At 41.0% G+C, this 19,399-nt stretch overlaps 2 protein-coding genes across 4 annotated transcripts in view; one reads left to right on the top strand and one right to left on the bottom strand.

The window, feature by feature from the left end:
* The window catches only part of METAP1 (methionyl aminopeptidase 1), a 68,441-nt gene extending 50,275 nt beyond the window's left edge, over positions 1-18,166 (bottom strand). For 2 of the 3 annotated variants that reach the window (XM_005555506.5, XM_015450670.4), the window contains exon 1: positions 18,020-18,166. In XM_005555506.5, the coding sequence (XP_005555563.1) occupies positions 18,020-18,133 (114 nt within the window). In that variant the 5' untranslated portion in view covers positions 18,134-18,166. Of the gene's footprint in view, positions 1-17,448; positions 17,871-18,019 lie in introns of those variants that run through there. The other variant, XM_074040203.1, reaches the window with a different exon arrangement.
* Positions 9,061-9,441, top strand: LOC102120517 (large ribosomal subunit protein eL43). Its single transcript, XM_005555512.5, is given in 1 exon segment — positions 9,061-9,441. A coding segment is annotated over 1 exon segment (279 nt). The 5' UTR covers positions 9,061-9,073; the 3' UTR covers positions 9,353-9,441.
* Positions 18,167-19,399: the final 1,233 nt, after the last annotated feature.

The following is a 19,399-nucleotide window of genomic DNA, read 5'->3' as shown; positions in this document are numbered from 1 at the left end:
TTGGAAAGATACCCCAACCTCAATCCTCACTTCCTCAATTAACTGTGTAAGGTATACTTCTACTTGGGGGACGTTGTGTTATACCCTGTATTCAAGGGCTTATACAAAGGCTCATCAGTACAACCCTTAATCTATCCTCTGCCTCTCCCCAACCCTATTTGGAAAGGTTGCTTTTATTAGGGGATCAAGCCAAACAACAAAGTAGAGACTTGCTAGACAAGTTTGAAGAATTGCAAAACAAAAAGAGGAGGGAATTGTAAGGAATGGAGAAGTTCTCCAAAGTTTCTTAAATCCATAAAGGATTTATCATTCCCCAGTTAAATGTTTGTATGTGTATATTCCAAGGCTGCCCCAACTTGTTCCAGAAGGTTGACACAAGGCTAAATGAGTCCCAGATCAGGATACATGCCATTCCTTATTTGGGAACTCCTCTGACTTCTCATCACTAACTTCCTCTTTTCTTTGTCCTCTTTCCCTTCTTCCTATTTAGGAAAGTTTTAAATTATTAGCCAACCGAGTTAAGTTTAGAGTGTGAGGTCCCATCCCAGCCGATGGGAATGGGGCACAGCCATCGGGGATTGCATCAGGATGTAAAGGTTATAAATGTTCCCGTCTCCTTTGTCCAGTATGCTCTCATGGCTGGACTGCTGGCGAGTGCACCCTTTCTGCAGAAAGTAAACTAGCCTTGCTGAGATCCTTTGTCAGCATTGATTTCTTTACAAGATCAAACTCCCGTGCCCAACAGCCTTTATTTCCAACTAGGGGAATAATGCCTAGTCCAGGTAATCTTTTTCTGTTTAGCAGTCACAGGTGAGGGTCGTATTAGCATCTTTTTTATGTAGAAAAAATTGACAGTTAATGGGGTGGATTCAGTTGGGAAGAAATAATTTCTTCCAAATGTATTTATAGAAAATAAAAATATTTTTATAAAAGAAAGAAGTAATGAAATTAATCTTACACATGCAAAGAAGTCTACAATGTCTTAGGTTTAAAAAAAAAATAGTTAAGTTAGAAAAGTGAAAAATCCACAAATATGTGGAAATGAAACATACTCTCAATCCAATGGGTCAAAGAAAAAGTCGCAAGGGAACCTCTACACAAATAAAAACAAAAACATATCCCATAAGTTTTGCATACCAAACCTTATGGAATGCATAGTAAGAACCTTGGTCTTCACAATCCCTTATGTTAATCCAGACACTCCTTTCTATTAATTCCAGGCCTCTAGATAATAACTTGCCTCTTTCAACCAACTGCTAATCAGAAAATCTTTCTGAACCCACCTATGACCTGGAAGCCCCCACTTCAAGTTGTCCCACCTTTGCGGACCAAACTCGTGCACACCTTGCATGTACTGATTAATGTCTGCCTGTAACTTCTGTCCCCCTAAAATGTATAAAATCAAGCTGTAACCCAACCACCTTGGGTACACGTTTTCAAGAACTCTTGGGGCTGTGTCACAGGCCTTGGTCACTCTTACTTGGTTCAGAATAAACTTCTTTAAATCCTAAAAAAAAAAAAAAAAAAAAAAACTTACGGGATACAGCCAAAGATGTCGCAAAACGAAAGTCTACAGCTGTAAACACATACACTAAAAAAGAAACACCTCAGCCAGGTGTGGTGACTCATGCCTGTAATCCCAGCACTTTGGGAGGCCAAGGCAGGGCGGATCACCTGAGGTCAGGAGTTCGAGACTAGCCTGGCCAACATGGTGAAACCCTGTCTCTACGAAAAATACAAAAATTAGTCGGGCGTGGGGGCAGACGCCTGTAAGCCCAGCTACTCGAGAGGCTGAGGCAGAAGAATTGCTTGAATCCAGGAGGCAAAGGTTGCAGTAAGCCAAGATCGTGCCACTGCACTCCAGCCTGGGTGACAGAGCAAGACTCTGTCTTAAAAAAAAAAAAAAAAAAAAAAAAATTCACATTAACAACCCAACTTTTACCTCAAGAACTAGAAAAAGAAAAAAAGATAAAACCTAAGGCTAACAGAATAATAAATATTAGAAACTAATAGGCAATAAGGAAGACTGAGGTGGAAGGATTGCCTGAGGCCAGGAATGCAAGACCTGCCTGGACAACATAACAAGACCCCATCTGTACCCAAAAAAACAAAAACAATGAAAAGAAAAAAAGTGGCCAGCCCTTAGCTAGATTACCGAAGAAAAAAAAGAGATAAGACTCAATAACTAAAAAGGAGGAGAGAAAACTTGCAAGCTCATTCTTTTTTTTTTTTTTTTTTTTTGAGATGGAGTTTCACTCTTGTTGCCCAGACTAGAGTGCAACGGAGCGATCTCTGCTCAACGCAACCTCCGCCTCCTGGGTTCAAGCAGTTCTGCCTCAGCCTCCCGAGTAGCTGGGATTACAGGCATGTGCCACCACGCCTGGCTAATTTTGTATTTTTAGTAGAGACAGAGTTTCTCCATGTTGGTCAGGCTGGTCTCGAACTCCCAACCTCAGGTGATCCACCTGTCTCAGCCTCCCAAAGTGCTGGGATTACAGGCGTCAGCCACCACACCTAGCCCAAGTTCATTCTTTGAAACCAGCATTACCCTTATACCAAAGCCAGATACAGATTAAAGACCAGTATCCCTTATAAATATTGATGCAAAATCTTGAACAACAGTAACAAATGAATTCAACAGCACACTGAAAGGACTATACACCATGACCAAGTGGAATTTATTCCGGGAATGCAAGAATATTCGAAAACAGAAATCAATTTAATACATCACATTAACAGAATGAGGGATAAAAATCACATAATCATCTCAATTGATTCAGAAAAACCATCTGACAAGATCTGATACTCCTTCAAAATAAAGACACTCAACAAACTAGGAATACACAAAACTACCTCAACATAACAAAGCTCATATACAAGATGCCCATAACTAACATCAAACTCAATGATGAAAGACTGAAAGCTTTTCATCTAAGTCCAGGAACAAGATAAAGATGCCAGCTCTCATCACTTCTACTCAACATTGTATTGGAAGTCCTAGCCAGAGCAATTAGCCAAGAAAAAGAAATAAAAGGCATCCGAATTAAAAAGGGAGTAGTAAAATTATCTCTGTTCACAGATGACATGATCTTATACATGTAGAAAACCTTAAAGATTTCATTAAAAAAACTGTTAGAGCTAATAAAGTTGCAGGATAATCAACACACAAAAATCAGTTGCAATTCTATACACTAACAATGAATAATTTTAAGATAAATTAAGGAACAATTCCATTTACAATAGCATTAAAAATAAAATACCTAGAAATAAACCTAAACTAAGGAGGTTAAAAGACTTGTACACTGCAAACTACAGTACATCGCCAAAAGAAAGTAAAGACAACACAAATAGACATCCCATGTTCATGGATCTGAAAACTTGATATGGTTAAGATGTCAATGTTACCCAAAGCAGTTTACGGATTCAATGCAATCCTTACCAAAATCCCAAAGGTATATTTTGCAGAAACTGAAAAAAATTCTAAAATTCATATGAAATCTCAAGGCACCCAAATAGCCAAAACAATTCAGAAAAAGAGCAAATTTGGAAGACTCACACTTCCTGATATCAAACACACTACAGAGCTGTAGTAATGAAAACGGTGTAATACTGGCATAAAAACAGATACACAGACAAATGGAACAGAATCCAGAAATTAATTCTTGTGTATTTGGTCATATGTGTTTTTTGGGGTTTTTTGTTTGTTTTTTAGAGATAGGGTCTCACCTCGTCACCTAAGCTGGAGTGCAGTGGCACAATCATAGCTCACTGCTGCCCCAAACTCTTAGGGCTCAAGGGGTCCTCCTGCCTCAGCCTCCCAAGTAGTTGGCACTACAGGCACATGCCAACACGCCTGGCTAATTTTTGTATTCTTTGTAGAGACAAGATTTCATCATCTTGCCCAAACTGGTCTTGAATTCCTGGGCTCAAGCAATCCTCCAGCTTCAGCCTCCCGAAGTGCAGGGATTACAGGTGTGAGGCACCACACCTGGCCTCAGATGATTTTTGACAAGGGTGCCAATAGACAAAGAATAGTTTCTTCAATAAACACTGTTGGGAAAACTGGATCCAAGTGCCAAAGAATAAAGTTGTGCCCTTGTCTTAACCATATATAAAAATTAACTAAAAATGGAGTAAAGACCTGAACATGAGACCCAAAACTATAAAACTCCTAGATGAAAACGTAAGGGAAATGGGGAAATACTTTATGACAATGGACTAGGCAATGACTGTTTGGATATGACACCAAAAGCACAGGCAATTAAAGTAAAAACAGACAGATGAGATTATTCAAACTTAAACACTTTTGTTCATCAAAGGACACAATCAACAGAGTAAAAGGCAACCGATGGAATAGGAGAAAAGATTTGCAAATAATATATCTGGTAATGGGTTGATATCTAGGTTATATTTTAAAACTCCTTCAACGTAACATCAAAAAATGAATTAAACCAATTTTAAAAATGGGCAAAGGACTTAAACAGACATTTCTCCAAAAATGATATGTACTAGCCAACAGGCATACGAAAGGTGCTCAACATCACTAATCATCAGAAAAATGCAAATCAAAACCCCTATGAAATATCAGCTCATACCCATTAGGATGATTACTATGAAAAAAGCAAAACAGAAAAGAACAAATGTTGGTGGGGATGTGGAGAAATCAGAACCCTTGCACATTGTGTTGGAATTGTAAAACAATCCAACTACTACAGAAAACAGAATGATTGCTCCTCAAAAAACTAAAACAAATAATCGTGTGATCCAGCAATCCCACTTCTGAGTATATGTTTAAAAGAACTGAAAGCATGATCTCAAGGAGATATTTGCACTCTCATGTTCATAAGCACTATTTACAATAACGAACAGGTACAGACAACCCAAATGTCCAACAAGAGAAGAATGGATAAATACAACATGCGGTACACATAAAATGAAATACTATGCAGCCTTACAAAGGAAACCCTGTTACAGGCTACAACATGAAGGAACTCTGAGGGCATTAAGTGAAATCAGCCAGTCACTAAAGAACAAATATTGTGTAATTCAACTTATAAGAGGTATCTAAAGTAGTCAAATTATTACAAAAAGTAGAATAGTAGTTACCAGGGGTTTGGGAAACAGGAAAAACAAGAGTTGCTGTTTCAGGGGTATGGAGTTCAGTTCTGCAAAATGAAAATGTTCTAGAGCTCTGTTTCACAATGTAAATATGCTTAGCACTACTGAACTACACACATAAAAATATTTAAGACAGTAAAGTTAAATGTTTTTTTTGTAACAAATTTTTAAAAGATATGTAAAAAATGGTAAATTACAAAACCGTATAGGTGTATATAATGCAGAGCAAATATTCTATTTTATTTTGAAAGAAAAAAACAACAGCTAACATTTGAGATTTTACTATATAACAAGCACTGATTAGGCAGAGAATTAATCCTCACAACACCATCACATTTATCACAGATATCTCATTTTACAGATAAGAGAGCTGAGGAACAGATTAACATGTCCAAAAAACACAGAGGTAATTAACGGCAAGTACAGGTTTTGAATGCAGGCCCTCTTAAGACAGCATCCATGTTCTTAACCTGTATATAATACATATGTAAAAGTCTGGAAAGATAAGAAACCAAATAATGCTTTGGTTTTAGGATGCTAGAATTATGATAGTTTTCACTTAACACACCTCTGTTTTAAATTTCTGCAAAGATTATGTACTCCTTTTTATAATAAAATATTTAAAAGGAAATATTTACATTTTGGAAAAAAATATTCAACTGAACAGCAAGGCCTCTATCCCTACTAACAATCATTTCATTTCCTTATATTTCTTGGACTCTTCCTTAAAGCTGCTAATCTACTTGCTACTACCTACATGCCTCAGCTTCCTCCTACTTCCATAAACACATCATTTCCCTGCAGAGAATGTCCTCTCCTTCACCTTAATATATACCGTTTTATTTACCTACTCATCTATTTGATTTTCACCTATTTTATTTGTCAAAATTCAGTTCTTAATTCCTTCATGAGGCCTTTCAGAGCCTGTCTTTACCTAGTCCATCGTTCAGCTACTTAGTGCACTGCTTTTAAAAACTGTTCTTTAGCTGTTTTATCTGTGTCCCCCACATCAGCAATGTTCCTTGAAGATGTCACTACCACTTCTAAAGGCGAGGACATTACAGGAGAAAGCATACCTAGCACTCAGATCTAGATTTCTAAAAACATTCCTCCCAGAAACCAGGGCTGCTTAGAAACAAGACTGACTGCAGATCTGGGGTTGGGAAACTATAAGGGAATGTGTTTTATCATATGCCAGAGAGCTAGGAAGCAATCAAGAGAGTAATGGAGGAGACTCAAAAGGATATAGAAGCAACTTTAAAGGTGATAACACTAATCAAATTTGAGACAATTTGAACATGAAAAAGAAAACAATACAAAGGTCTTAATTGAAAACAACAAACATTTGCAACTACTGGGAAGTGCCCAGTACACAACCATTTCTATCTTCTTGGTAGGAATGGTGGAACATAGTTCATTCATCATTTGATGAGAGAAAACTCTTCCTTACAGGAAAAAAAAAAAAAAATCAGCTATTAAATGACAGAATTAGGGAGAAAATCACCATGTGCAACCTCCACTGAAATAATTATCAGGTAACGATCATCGCGATGCTAAAACTACTCAGAGAAAGATTGTTAAGAAAATGCATATTCTCCAAGTGCCAGAATATGATCCCACAGATTAAATGCCAATTGTGAGGTTAAAAAGAAGCACCTGTGCAATCAATGGTGCTCTGCTAGGAACAGAACCACCAGCCACTCTGTGCCTCCTGATGTGATGAAATGTGAAGTGGGTAACATCACCTGTGAGTCCTGTCAACAGCATTTCACAGTCAGGCGCAGTGGCTCACACCCGTAATCCCAGTACTTTGGGAGGCCGAGGCAGGCAGATCACTTGAGCCCAGGGTTTGACAGCAGCCCGGGAAACATAGGGAGATCTCCATATCTACAAAAAGTACAAAAATTAGCCAGGCATGGTGGCATGCCTGTGGTCCCAGCTACTCTGGAGGCCAAAGCAGGAGCATCACTTGAGCCCTGGAGGCTGTAGTGAGCCCTGATCGCACCACTGCACTGTAGCCTGGGCAGGTTTTTTTTTTTTTTAGAACCTGTCTAAAAAAACAAAAAGTGTTTCACAAATCTAACAAAGCAGTCGGGTTTCTGGCTTACAGAAACCACAGGGGACAAAAGAACAACTTAAAGACACTCTGAGGAAACAATTAGTTAATCAAAAATGTGTAATATTCTACAAGACAATTGACTAGCCTCTTCAAAAAGTTAGTATCATGAAAAGATGAGGACTATTCTAAATTAAGAGACATGACAGCCAAATGCTGCATTTGTGCTTTGATAGGTTCCTGATTCTACAACCAAAAAAGCAAAACAAACAAAAAAGCTTTTATGGATGACATTTGGGAGATAATTGAGAAATTTAAGTAAGATTGGCCTATTAGATGAAATCAGAGAATTCCTATTAATCTTCTTAGGTATAATAATGGTATTATAGTTAAGAATGCCCTTGTCATTAGAAAATGCTTGTTGAATATTTAACAGATTCATGTCATGTTTTATGTGTCTTATTTCCAAAATGTTTCAACAAATACACATATACACACACACCCAATACACACACAAGCACACATAAATAAAACAAATACAGCAATATGTTAACTTAGGTGATGAGTATACTGCAATTATACTATATTCTTCTTTAAACTTTTCCATTTGTTTGAATTTTTTCACAATAAAAAGCTAGACAAACTCAGTAAAATTATTAAAAAATTCAAGGAAAACATAGTTCCTTGTCTATAACTTTCACTAGCACTTCACTGTTACCTTTTTTCCACTACTTCCTGTCTATATAAGAATAACATAAGCCCCTTGAAGACAGTTAAACTCTTTTAAATTTTTGCAAGTGTACTGATGCAAATAGCCCAGTGAACACTGCTGTTCATGAGTAATACACAACTCCGGACTAGCAAAAATAAAGTCTGTTAACGACAAGTCCTAGCTAGCATATGAAACAACACAAACGCTCTGTAAGTACAACCACTTTTGTCTTTTGTTTAATGCTAAAGTCTGAGATTTTAGTGCAGTCATCCGAGTATGTACATTGTATTAAATACAAAGTTTCTTATCCCTCACCCCCAGCCCGCCCTCCCCTTTTCTGAGTCTCCAAAGTCCATTATAACACTCTGAACGTCTTTGAGTACCCACAGCTTAGCTCCTACTTATAAGTGAGACCACATGGTACTTGGTTTTCCATTCCTGAGTTACTTCACTTAGAATAATGGCCTCTGGTTCCTTCCAAATTGCTGCAAAAGACATCATTTCATTTTTTTTTAATGGCTGGATAGTATTCCATGATGTATATATATCAGATTTTCTTTACCCACTCATCAGCTGACACTTAGGTTGGTTCCGTATCTTTGCAATTGTGAACTGTGCTGCGATAAACATACATATACAGGTGTCTTTTTATATAATGACTTCTCTTCCTTTGGATAGATACCCAGTGGTTTCTATAGTGGTTGTACTAATTTACATTCCCACCAGTAGTGTTTAAGTATTCCCTTTTCATCACATCCATGCCAACATCTATTGTTCTTTGACTTTTTAGTAATGGCCATTCTAGATGGAGTAAGGTGGTATCTCATTGCTGTTTTAATTTGCATTTCCCTGATGATTAGTGATATTGAGCATTTTTTTATATGTTTGTTGGCCATATCTTCTTTTGAGAAAATTCTATTCAGGTCATTTACCCACTTTTTGATAGATTATTTGATTTTTTTTCTTGCTGATTTGTTTGAGTTCCTTGTAGATTCTGGGTATTAGTCTTTTGTCAGATGCATAGTTTGCAAATATTTTTTCCCTACAGGCTGTTTACTGTGATGATTATATTATTATTTGCTGTGCAGAAGCTTTTTACTTTAATTATGTCCCATTTATTTATTTTGAAGTACAACCACTTTGGAAAACAATCTGGCTCTCTGGGCTCGGATCTAGTTCGCGACGACATGGCCAAACGTACCAAGAAAGTCGGGATCGTCGGTAAATACGGGACGCGCTATGGGGCCTCCCTCCGGAAAATGGTGAAGAAAATTGAAATCAGCCAGCACGCCAAGTACACTTGCTCTTTCTGTGGCAAAACCAAGATGAAGAGACGAGCTGTGGGGATCTAGCACTGTGGTTCCTGCATGAAGACAGTGGCCGGCGGTGCCTGGACATACAATACCACTTCCGCTGTCACGGTAAAGTCCGCCATCAGAAGACTGAAGGAGTTGAAAGACCAGTAGACGCTCTTCTACTCTTTGAGACATCACTGGCCTATAATAAATGGGTTAATTTATGTAAAAAAAAAAAAAAAAAAAAAAAAAAAAAACAATCTGGTATCATCAAAGTAAAGCTAAACATATATCCTACGACCCAAAAAATTTTCTCCTAAGGGGCATACCCAAGAGAAATTCTTGCAAATAGGCACCAAGAATCAGGCACAAGAATGTCTAGAGCAGCGCTATTTATAATAGAAAAACCTGTAACAACCCAAATTTCCACTGACAGAAGAATGAAAAAGTTATGATACATTAATTGATTGGAATATCACATAGCAGTGAAAACAATGAAAATGAACAAACCAGAGCTACAATGAAACATGGATAAATCTCAGGAACATAATGACACAAAAAGGCATGTTGTAGAAGAATACATGTAATCATTTTGTTCACAAAAAAATTCAGGATATGGAATACCTCTTGGATGAGGGACAAAGACAAAGGAGCCTTCTGTTTTCACTCGTTTTCCTGGTAATGTTCTTTTTAGTAAGTTAGATGGTAGGTATATAGGCATTTACTCTATCATGCTTCTTTAGATCCCGTGATTTGCTGTGTTACTGTGTGTGTGTGTGTATGTGTATACGTCCACAGTTCCTTGGCTAATAACTCCCCTAGCCTTGTTGCAGTCTCGTTATAACATTGGGTGCTTTAGGCCTCAGGAAACAGACTCTCTCCAGCCTTCTCCTCTCTTCCTTTCACCCTACCTGAAGGCAGGTCTCTAACCCCAACCCCCCACCTTTCTGATGTGGGTCATAAGACTCTCATTCCAGAGAGGGTTCCACCCCATACCATGAAGGAATGAAGCTTCCATAAAAACCCAAGAGGACTGGGTTCAGAGAGCTTCCAAATAGCTAGCTGAACACTGAACTCGTGGAAGCTCGGCATCCCTTCCCCAATACCTCACCCTATACATCTCTTCATCTGTATCCTCTGCAATATCCTTTATAATAAACTAGTGAAATAAGTATTTTCCTGAGTTCTGTCAGCTGCTCTAGCAAATTAACCAAACCCAAAGCGGGGGCCATGGGAACCCCAACTTGAGGCCAGTCAAGTTTTAAGTTCCAGAAGCCGAAACTCGTGACTGGTATCTGAACAGGGTGAGAAAGGGGCAATTTTGAGGACTAAGCCCTCAAACTGTGGGATCTGACATTATATCCAGTCAAACAGGGTAGGAAATGAACTAAAAGACACCCAGTTGGTGTCCACTGCAGAAATGATTGCTCGCTTGGTGGTAAGGAGAAACCCCCATACGTTTGGGTTACAGAAGCCTTCTGTGTTGATGACTGTTGTGGTATGAGAACAGCGGGAAAAAAGTTTGAGTTTTTCCCAAACATTTACTCATAGTTTATTCTACTCAGTATCAAAAACAATTTAGAAAACAAACATCTATAGATCCTGACTTTATAGTCCTTAAAATTTTAATTCAAAAGCAATATTAAATTATTCATATAACAACATTTACATTTTTCTCTATCATTTGTTTAGTAAAGAAGCTATCAGTATTCGAACAGTCAATCCCATCCCTATTACCAGTTAGTGAAATAATCAGTAATAACATAAATCCCCACTCAGAAGACAAAAAAAAGCTATGAAATTTCTAAAACCTAACGGAACTTACATTTACCTATTTTATTGAATGATTAAGCCTGTAACTTGCTGGATAAGACAGGGTTAACCTTCAGAATGTGATGCAAAGATTGGTTTGCGTTTTGCACTTAAATCACAGCAGAATCATTAAACACACATTCAAAACACGGAGAAGTCTCTGTTGCAAGGGAAATTGCTAAAGTTATAATTTCACTTATCATTTATATCCTAACCACTCCTTAAAGGCTTGAGCCTGTGACCCAGATAAATGCCACATTAGCAGATAGCAGACCCCAATTAACAGGGGTTTTTCTTGGTTTTTTTTTTTTGTTTTTTTGGTTTTTTTTGAGACAGAGTCTCATTCTGTTGCCCAGGCTGGAGGGCAGTGGCACAATCTCAGTTCACTGCAACCTCCACCTCTCGGGTTCAAGAGATTCTTGTGCCTCAGCCTCCTGAGTAGTAGCTGGGATTACAGGCATGCATCATCACCACCCAGCTAATTTTTGTATTTTTAGTAGAGACGGGGTTTCACCATGTTGACCAGGCTGATTTCGTAGCAAGAGATCTGCCTGCCTCAGCCTCCCAAAGTGCTGGGATTACAGGAATAAGCCACCACGCCTGGCCTTAACAGGGTTTTTAGAAATGCTTTCCAACAGACATGGCACAGCTCTGGTATATCAGGAAGAAATCTTTACTAAGCCTTGCAATAAGTCAGGTTACTGGAGATAAAAACAGGAGAGAACTTATAAAGCATAAGAAATTCCACGGGGTCCCTATCCTAGTTTCATCCATAAGGACACACACACACACACACACACACACACACACACACACACAATAAAGCATAAGAAATTCCACGGGGTCCCTATCCTAGTTTCATCCATAAGGTGACACACACACACACACACACACACACACACAGTGAGAATATCCTAGTTTCATCCATAAGGTGACACACACACACACACACACACACACACACACACACACACACACACAGTGAGAAAGGCAGGCCTGGTTTACAGAGTGTTTTGAATTGCTCTTTATTCAAAGCCAGAGACAAGACTGATACCAATCAAGGAAATCAAAGTAAAAGACTTATAATTGTTGAGCTGGGAGCACTACCTGCCCAAGCATGAATAAAAGAATGCTTCATGTTAAAACTGTGAGGTCAGGCGAAGTTCAGGATCAAGCAGAAAGGGTTGTAATTACATTTATATTCCATTACATTAAACATTTAATACAGAATGAAGCTCAATGGTTGCTTTATAAAGTATTTCTGCCTATTTAATATCTATCTAAAAGGGTTTGCTATTGCAGTAATACCAAAGACAATTACAGAAGCAGTTACCATGCCACTGCTTTTCTTCCGAGTATCTAGAGCTGGAACGAGCTTAGCTATGCACTTATGTCTGTCACCCCTACCAAATTTACTAAAACTTAACTAAAATTTTGCAGCTATGCTAAACATGAAAAAGATTCACCTTAAAAAACATGACTAAAACTTGATTTCAACCCACAAACCAAATGAGCAATGTAAGATCACATTTCCTATAGCACTTCAATTTCCAAAAAGGTAACAAAAGACTTGTATAACTTTTGATTGCCTATCAGCCAAACGATGCCTGTTTTTTGCTGCTGTTTTACAGATTCTACTGTAATATAGGTATATTTCATGCCAAAACTTCATAGATGACCAGAAGGCCCTCAAACCAACAATAATCCACTAACTACACTGTGAGAACCACCGTTCTGGACAAGGATACAGAATTAGTTTAGGATGGTTCAATTCTGGGTTCATGCACCAAATCATGTACCATTATTATATGTTCTTAAGTCAAGATGATTTTAATTTTCGAGGAACATTGATTGAAGAGTAAACAGCAGCTAAAAAATGGAAAAGAAATTAAATTCAACTATAAGTCAATAAATAAATGACAGTACACCCATAACAGTCTTTAGAAGGAATCATGTAAATGTAGCCACGACATGACACTACCAAAACACTGGTTAAGACATAAGGATGAGAAAATTATCTGACATTATATGTATTATGGTTGCCATTTTTGTAAAAACATACACAACTATGTGCACATGAATAAATATGCAAATATGTTCTTAAGAATACACACCAAAATTTCATAGAAATCATCTCTGGGTAACTGATTACCTTCACATATATTTTCTATTTTTCTACAATAAATAATTCATGAATTATTTTTGTTTTAAAAAGACTCGTAATTTCTCTTTACCTCCCTCCTGTCTTTTCGCTTATAAGAAGCTATGACATTTGTACCTAAACTCAGCTAACTTACAGCAGTGTTTAAGGGTGGTCTAAAGTGATATGAGGAATTTAAAGAAAATCCCTATAAATAAAAAAGCAGAACATGATAATATCTCCTTTAATGAAGATGAATTCCAGAAACACTGCACTGGTGGGAATGTTGTTACTGAAGGAGAAAGTTTCAGAGCGCAGGGTTGCATTTCAAAGATACTGCATGTTATAAGGGCAATTTCTTCCCTACCTTCTAACTCCAACCTACAAGATGCTCAACAAGACTTTATTCCAGCTGGGTGCAGTGGCTCACGCCTGTAATCCCAGCACTTTGGGAGGCCAAGGCAAAGTGGAACTCAGGAATTCAAGCCCAGCCTGGGCAACATGGTGAAACCCCATCTCTACCAAAAACACAAAAAACTAGCCAGGTGTGGTGGCTCAAACTGGTGTTCCCAGCTACCTGGGAAGTTGAGGTGGGAGGATCACTTGAGCCTGGGAGGTGAAGGCTGCAGTGAGCCAAGATTGCGCCACTGCACTTCAACCTGGGTTGACAGAGTAAGACCCCAACTCAAAAAAAAAAAAAAGAGAGAAGAATAACTGTCTTGTTATTTCAAAAAAAAAAAAAAGAGAGAGAGAGACTTTCTTCTTGGATTCAGTTAATCATGTTACCTGCCACTTCTTTGAAAGAACCTATTATTGGATTTGTCAAAAATGTTCACAAACAAGTAACATTTCTCCTCAAAGATTTTTAAGCCCTCCTTGGTACTGATTTTAAAACATTACATATGAGGTTATATGCATAATAAGGCCGAAATTTACTATATGCTCTACTAGGCACTCTGGATGCTCTCTTAAGTCACCTTCCACTCAACTCCATTGAAGAGGATGCTTCATTAGGCATAGGAGGGACTTATCCAAGCACATGGGAGCAAAATCCAGGTCTCCTTCCACTTACACTATGCTTACTACCTTTTATGTGTTATAAATACAAATAGTTACATATCACTCAGGTCCCTTCCAGCTGATCTCTAACCAGAGAAGACAGCAACTGCCCTATGCTATTCACAAAGTTAAATATCAGCTAAAAAACTGAAAAGTTACTAAATTCAACCATAAGCAAATAATGACAGTATATCCACAATATAGCATACTATTCAGTGTTTACAAAGGATAATGTAAATACAGAATTTCTTTGTTTTCCATTGCAAGCCCACTGATCTCCTTTCTTTCATTTAAGGAAATGAGGGAGGTCTACTGTGGGCAAGGCACTTTGGAAAATACAAAAATAAGTAAAACACACCCTCTGTCCTCAAAAAATTCTTACACACAAATGAAAAAGACATACACGAACTATTAAATAGGAAGGAACACTGCTATCAATAAATACAATCAAACATCAAGAACTCTTGGAAAACTCAATTTTCAAGTAAAACTGGTTGTACTCCTCTAAAGAACGAAAGCTTTCCTTAAAATTAAACATCCTAGGCTGGGTGCGGTGGCTCATGCCTGTAATCCCAGCACTTCGGGAGGCCGAGGCAGGCGGATCACAAAGTCAAGAGTTAGAGACCATCCTAGCTAACACGGTGAAACCCCATCTCTACTAAAAACACAAAAAAATTAGCCAGGCGTGGTGGTGCGCACCTGTAATCTCAGCTACTCGGGAGGCTGAGACAGGAGAATCACTTGAACCCGGGAGGCAGAGGTTGCAGTGAGCCGAGATCACACCACTGCACTCCAGCCTGGGCGACAGAGGGAGACTCCGTCTCAAAAAAAAAAAAAAACAAAAAAAAGATATCCTCATTTTTCTAACAAGTGAAGTAATCATAGATTGTACAAAAGGTCACAGAGGAATAAACAAGGTGGTGTGACAGAGTAACTGGGAATGCCTTACTTCTGTTAATGGTGCATCAGAAAGGCCTCTCGCAGTTTTGTTCTGTTTGTTCCCAAAGACAAGCTGGCCAGACAGCCAGGCCAGGGACCAGAGCAGTAGAAAGAAGAAAGATCATCCTAGTGATCAGAGGAATGTTAAGGAAAATCCCTAATTTCTTCTTTTTGGTTTTTTGTGTTTTTTTTCTTCTTGAGACGGAGTCTTGCTCTGTTGCCCAGGATAGAGTGCGGTGCAGTGGTGCAATCTCGGCTCACTGCAACCTCCAGCACCGAGGTTCAAGTGATTCTTGTGTCTCAGCCTCCTGAGTAGCTGGGACTACAGGCGTGTGCCACCACGTCCGGCTAATTTTTGTATTTTTTGTAGAGACACGGTTTTGACATGTTGCCCGGGCTGGTCTCAAACTCCTGACCTCAAGTGATCCACCCGCCTAGGCGTCCCAAAGCGCTGAGATTACAGGCGTGAGCCACCATGCCTGGCCAAGCCCATATTTCATCACAGATGTACAAAGTGGCTTAGGATAAGTTACAGTGACTTGATCAAGTTCTCAAGATGGGATTGAGGAAACAGCTGTGATTTCAGAAGACAGGTGACATTTTGGAAAGGAAAGAATATAAACACAGCTTTTGGCTAGAGCAAGAGACTCAGAAGAGGGGCCCTGAATGTGGGGCTGGAATCCTGAAAGCAATGAGGGATATGCATAATCAGACTGCGGGAAAAACAACTTCTGTACAAAAGGTTTTGTTTGAGATAGGGTTTTTTGTGGGTGTCTGTTTGCAAGGGGAGGAATTACAGTAGAGAAATAAATTAAGAGACTACGACAACTGATTTGGCAGAAAATTTTAAAAGTTGACCCGAGGAGGTGGTAAGAGAAAAGAAGAAAAAGAGACAGTTGGGACAGCCACTCTGGGAATATTTGAGTGCATGTCTAACAGCGATACCAGAAATATACCTGCAGAATCCAACATGTAAATACCTCAAATCCTAATAACACGGAATAAACCCTGAATGTTTTGTTTTCGCAAATGTGTCTAGCATTTTCCCACAAACCCCAATGATTCAACCTTCTTTCCACCTGTTTCATGAATGTGTGTTTCATGCTACCTTTTTAAAATCTTAACAGAAGAGGGTCAGAGATATTAATTCAAAATGCCACCTACTTTTAAAGTTATTCTACTCAGATGGTACACAAATGTCAAAAGCAAACACTGTTTCTTAAGTTCAGGTCCCACACAGGCCACAAAAGGATAGAATTTGGAAATTTTAAAGAATCTAAAGGACCTGTACTAGGTTTAACATGAGTAATGCTCAACATGTTAAACCTAGCACAGATCCTTTAGATTGTTGAGTAATGCTATTTTTAGATCAAGCAACACTCCTCCACGTGCAACTTTTTCCAAATGATACTAACAAGGTCAAGGATCATATCCTATCTAAAAACAAGACTATATAACACAGGTAAGACCTCTTGCAATGGCTTATCTACAAGTATTGTGACATAAAAATTGTATTTATTTATATCTTTACGTTTTTATATGTTTTATGTTGGAAACTACTTTTATTATTTGTACTGTGTTCATATGTCTGCCTTCACTCTTATTCACATTTTTATTTATGGCAGAGTTAAATTGTACTACAATCCTTGAAAAAATAAAAGGTCTTACATTATAACAGCATTTCACGTTCCTTGGATAATTTGGGTTTCAGAAGAAGCTTGTGAAACTTACTAAGAAAGCTATAATCATCTCCTCTGTACAGGGTAACACTGGAACTCAGAAAGATTAAGTAACTTTACTAATTCAAGATCGCACAGTAATTGGCAAGAGCAGGGCCCCAATCAGGCCTTCTCTTTATTCCTGCTCTCCTCCCCACAGGACACTACCAATTTAATATTTCAATATTCATGTGCCTCTCTTCAGTAAACCTGGACTGTAAGAAAGAGCCATACTATTGCCGCCCAGCCCTCACCCTGGGTCTCGAAATGCAGCAGCAACACTAGTCACTCTTCAGTAAACAGAAACACGAGCACGCGCTTCAGTCAGGACCCCATTCAACGCTGGGTTTGCTCTACTGCACAAAACTTACTAAAACACATTACAGCCTTCACGCCTAACCCTCAATGGAACTGTCCTTTTCACTCTGGGAAATTCAGTCACAGGTGACTCATCCCGTTAGGTTACAGTTTTGTAAATTAATAATTTTATATACCGAGGGAAAAGAACGAATTACACAGACCTCTCCATTCCCCACCCCCAAAGTTGCTTAAGTGTCAACGCACGGTAGTAAAGCACAAAGAAGTGGGGCTGGACCTACCTAGCGTTTCTCCCCTCTGTTCCTCCTCTTTGCTACTCCGACCGTCCTCCGGCCACCCATCTCTCAGAGACCGGCGGGTCGCTTCCACCCCCCACCCCGCAGGGACCCGACGGACGGCCCGGCAGCCTCCAGCGCCCAGACCCGAGCCCCGCCGGTGCCGCGGCTGTGGAGGCTCGCGACGCTCGGGCTGCCCTGTTTCACGGCGCCGCTACCTGCCCCCGGCAGCCCGCACACCTGGCGGCCCCAGCCCCAGCGCAAGGAACCAGCCCCAGAACGCGGAGGTCTAGCGCGGCCGCGCGACCCCGCACGAGCCAGCTTCCGCCCCAGCCCACATGGCCGCGGCGGGCGGCGACCCCCGCCCCCGCGTGAGCCCCGCGCGGCTCCCGAGGACCCGGGGACCCCAGGAGGCAGGAGGGGGCGGTGGCGACGCGGGTGGGGGGAGGAGGAAACGCGGCCGGGGGGAGGAGGAGGAGCGCGTCCCGACTCGCCGCAAGAGCGGGAGGAGCCAGCAAGGGAGAGGCGAAGAGGAGTCCCGCGGTGGCGGCAGATCCGCGGGGCAGCGGGCGTCTACCTGCGAGCAGAAGTACGAGCCCTGGATGCCCAGCTTGATGCAGGTGGGACACTGGAGCTTGGCCTCACTGCTGCAGCCGTCTGTCTCGCACACCCGCGTCTCCACGGCCGCCATGCTGCCTGCCCGCTGGAAGAGCGCCTCACCGAGGAAGAGGCGGCGGCGGGAGGGAAGAACGGCCGGGCGGAGGGGAGGGGAGAGAGACCGAGTCGGGGGAGGAGCAAGGCCTGCCGCCGGCCTGGGCGCGGAAGGGGGAGGAGCCCAGGGCCGACCAGGACCACGCAGCGCGCCCCGCCCCCGCCCCGCGCGCGCAGCTGGTGCCCCGCCCCGCCACCTTCGCCCCGCCCCCCGCCCGCCGCTCGCGGTGGCTGGGTGCCCAAGCTTCCTAGCGGCGCGCACGTGGGGGCTGTAAGGGAGCTCGGCAGGGCCCCTCCCATTCGGCGCCTTCGGGCGTCGGCCAGCGCAGAGCGCGACCTGCCGGCGCCTGGCTGTGAGGAGCCGCCCTCTCGCGGCGCACTCTCTGTGCCTACAGTCAGATAAGGCAGTTGTCCTCACTGACAAACACCCAAGAGCTCTGATCATCCCCGACACCCGCAGGCGGCTGGAGAGGGCGCTGCGCTCCTCTGCGTTGGTTCCCCCCGGACGCTCCTTGGAGAACAGTCCCCTGGGTTAAGTTCTATTTCTCAGTGACATTGTCAGGTCTGAGGCCTAAAGACCACCGCTCATTCGCAGAAAGGAGAGCAATAGAACTGTCAACGAGAAGCTGGGCTGGAATTCACATCTGCCCTCCCTCCTGCCCGATTTTTTTTTGCCACACCACCAACCCCCCTTCAAAAACGATAGCGCTAGTAATAGTAACACAACTATCAGGTATTCAATACAAATAATAATTGTTTGTATTATCCCAGTTGATTGCTTCCGCGGTAAATAGGGGAGAATTGTGCTGATCCTGAAATGTCAGAGTCGAAAGAAGCTGCAGAGGCCTTCCGCTGCGAACCTGTTGCCTCAATCTTTTCATCTGTATTCCAGGTCTGCCGTGTTGTAACTCATGCTTGAGTGCCTCCCTGTCACTAGGGAGGAGCGAAAAACTAGCATTTACTGATCACAAAAGGCTGTGAACTTTGTTATCTTACTGTATTTTTTTAGCTTCTCCGTACTTAATACACCAGAAAAGCTCATATTACTTTTATTTTTAAGAACTTTGTTTTGGCTAGGAGCAGTGGCTCACGCCTGTAATCAATCCCAGCACTTTGAGAGGCCAGGGCATCCAGGGCACCAAGGCCCGCGGATTCTTTGAGGCCAGGAGTTCGAGACCAGCGTGGAAATAAAACCCCGTCTCTACAAAAACTAAAACTAAAAACTAAAAAATTAGCTGGGCGTGGC

The sequence above is a fragment of the Macaca fascicularis genome, chromosome 5 (genome assembly GCF_037993035.2).
Source record: "Macaca fascicularis isolate 582-1 chromosome 5, T2T-MFA8v1.1".
NCBI classification, from domain to species: Eukaryota; Metazoa; Chordata; class Mammalia; order Primates; family Cercopithecidae; genus Macaca; species Macaca fascicularis.
Note: the sequence above shows the minus strand (reverse complement) of the source record. Positions and strands in the feature narration are given on the sequence as shown.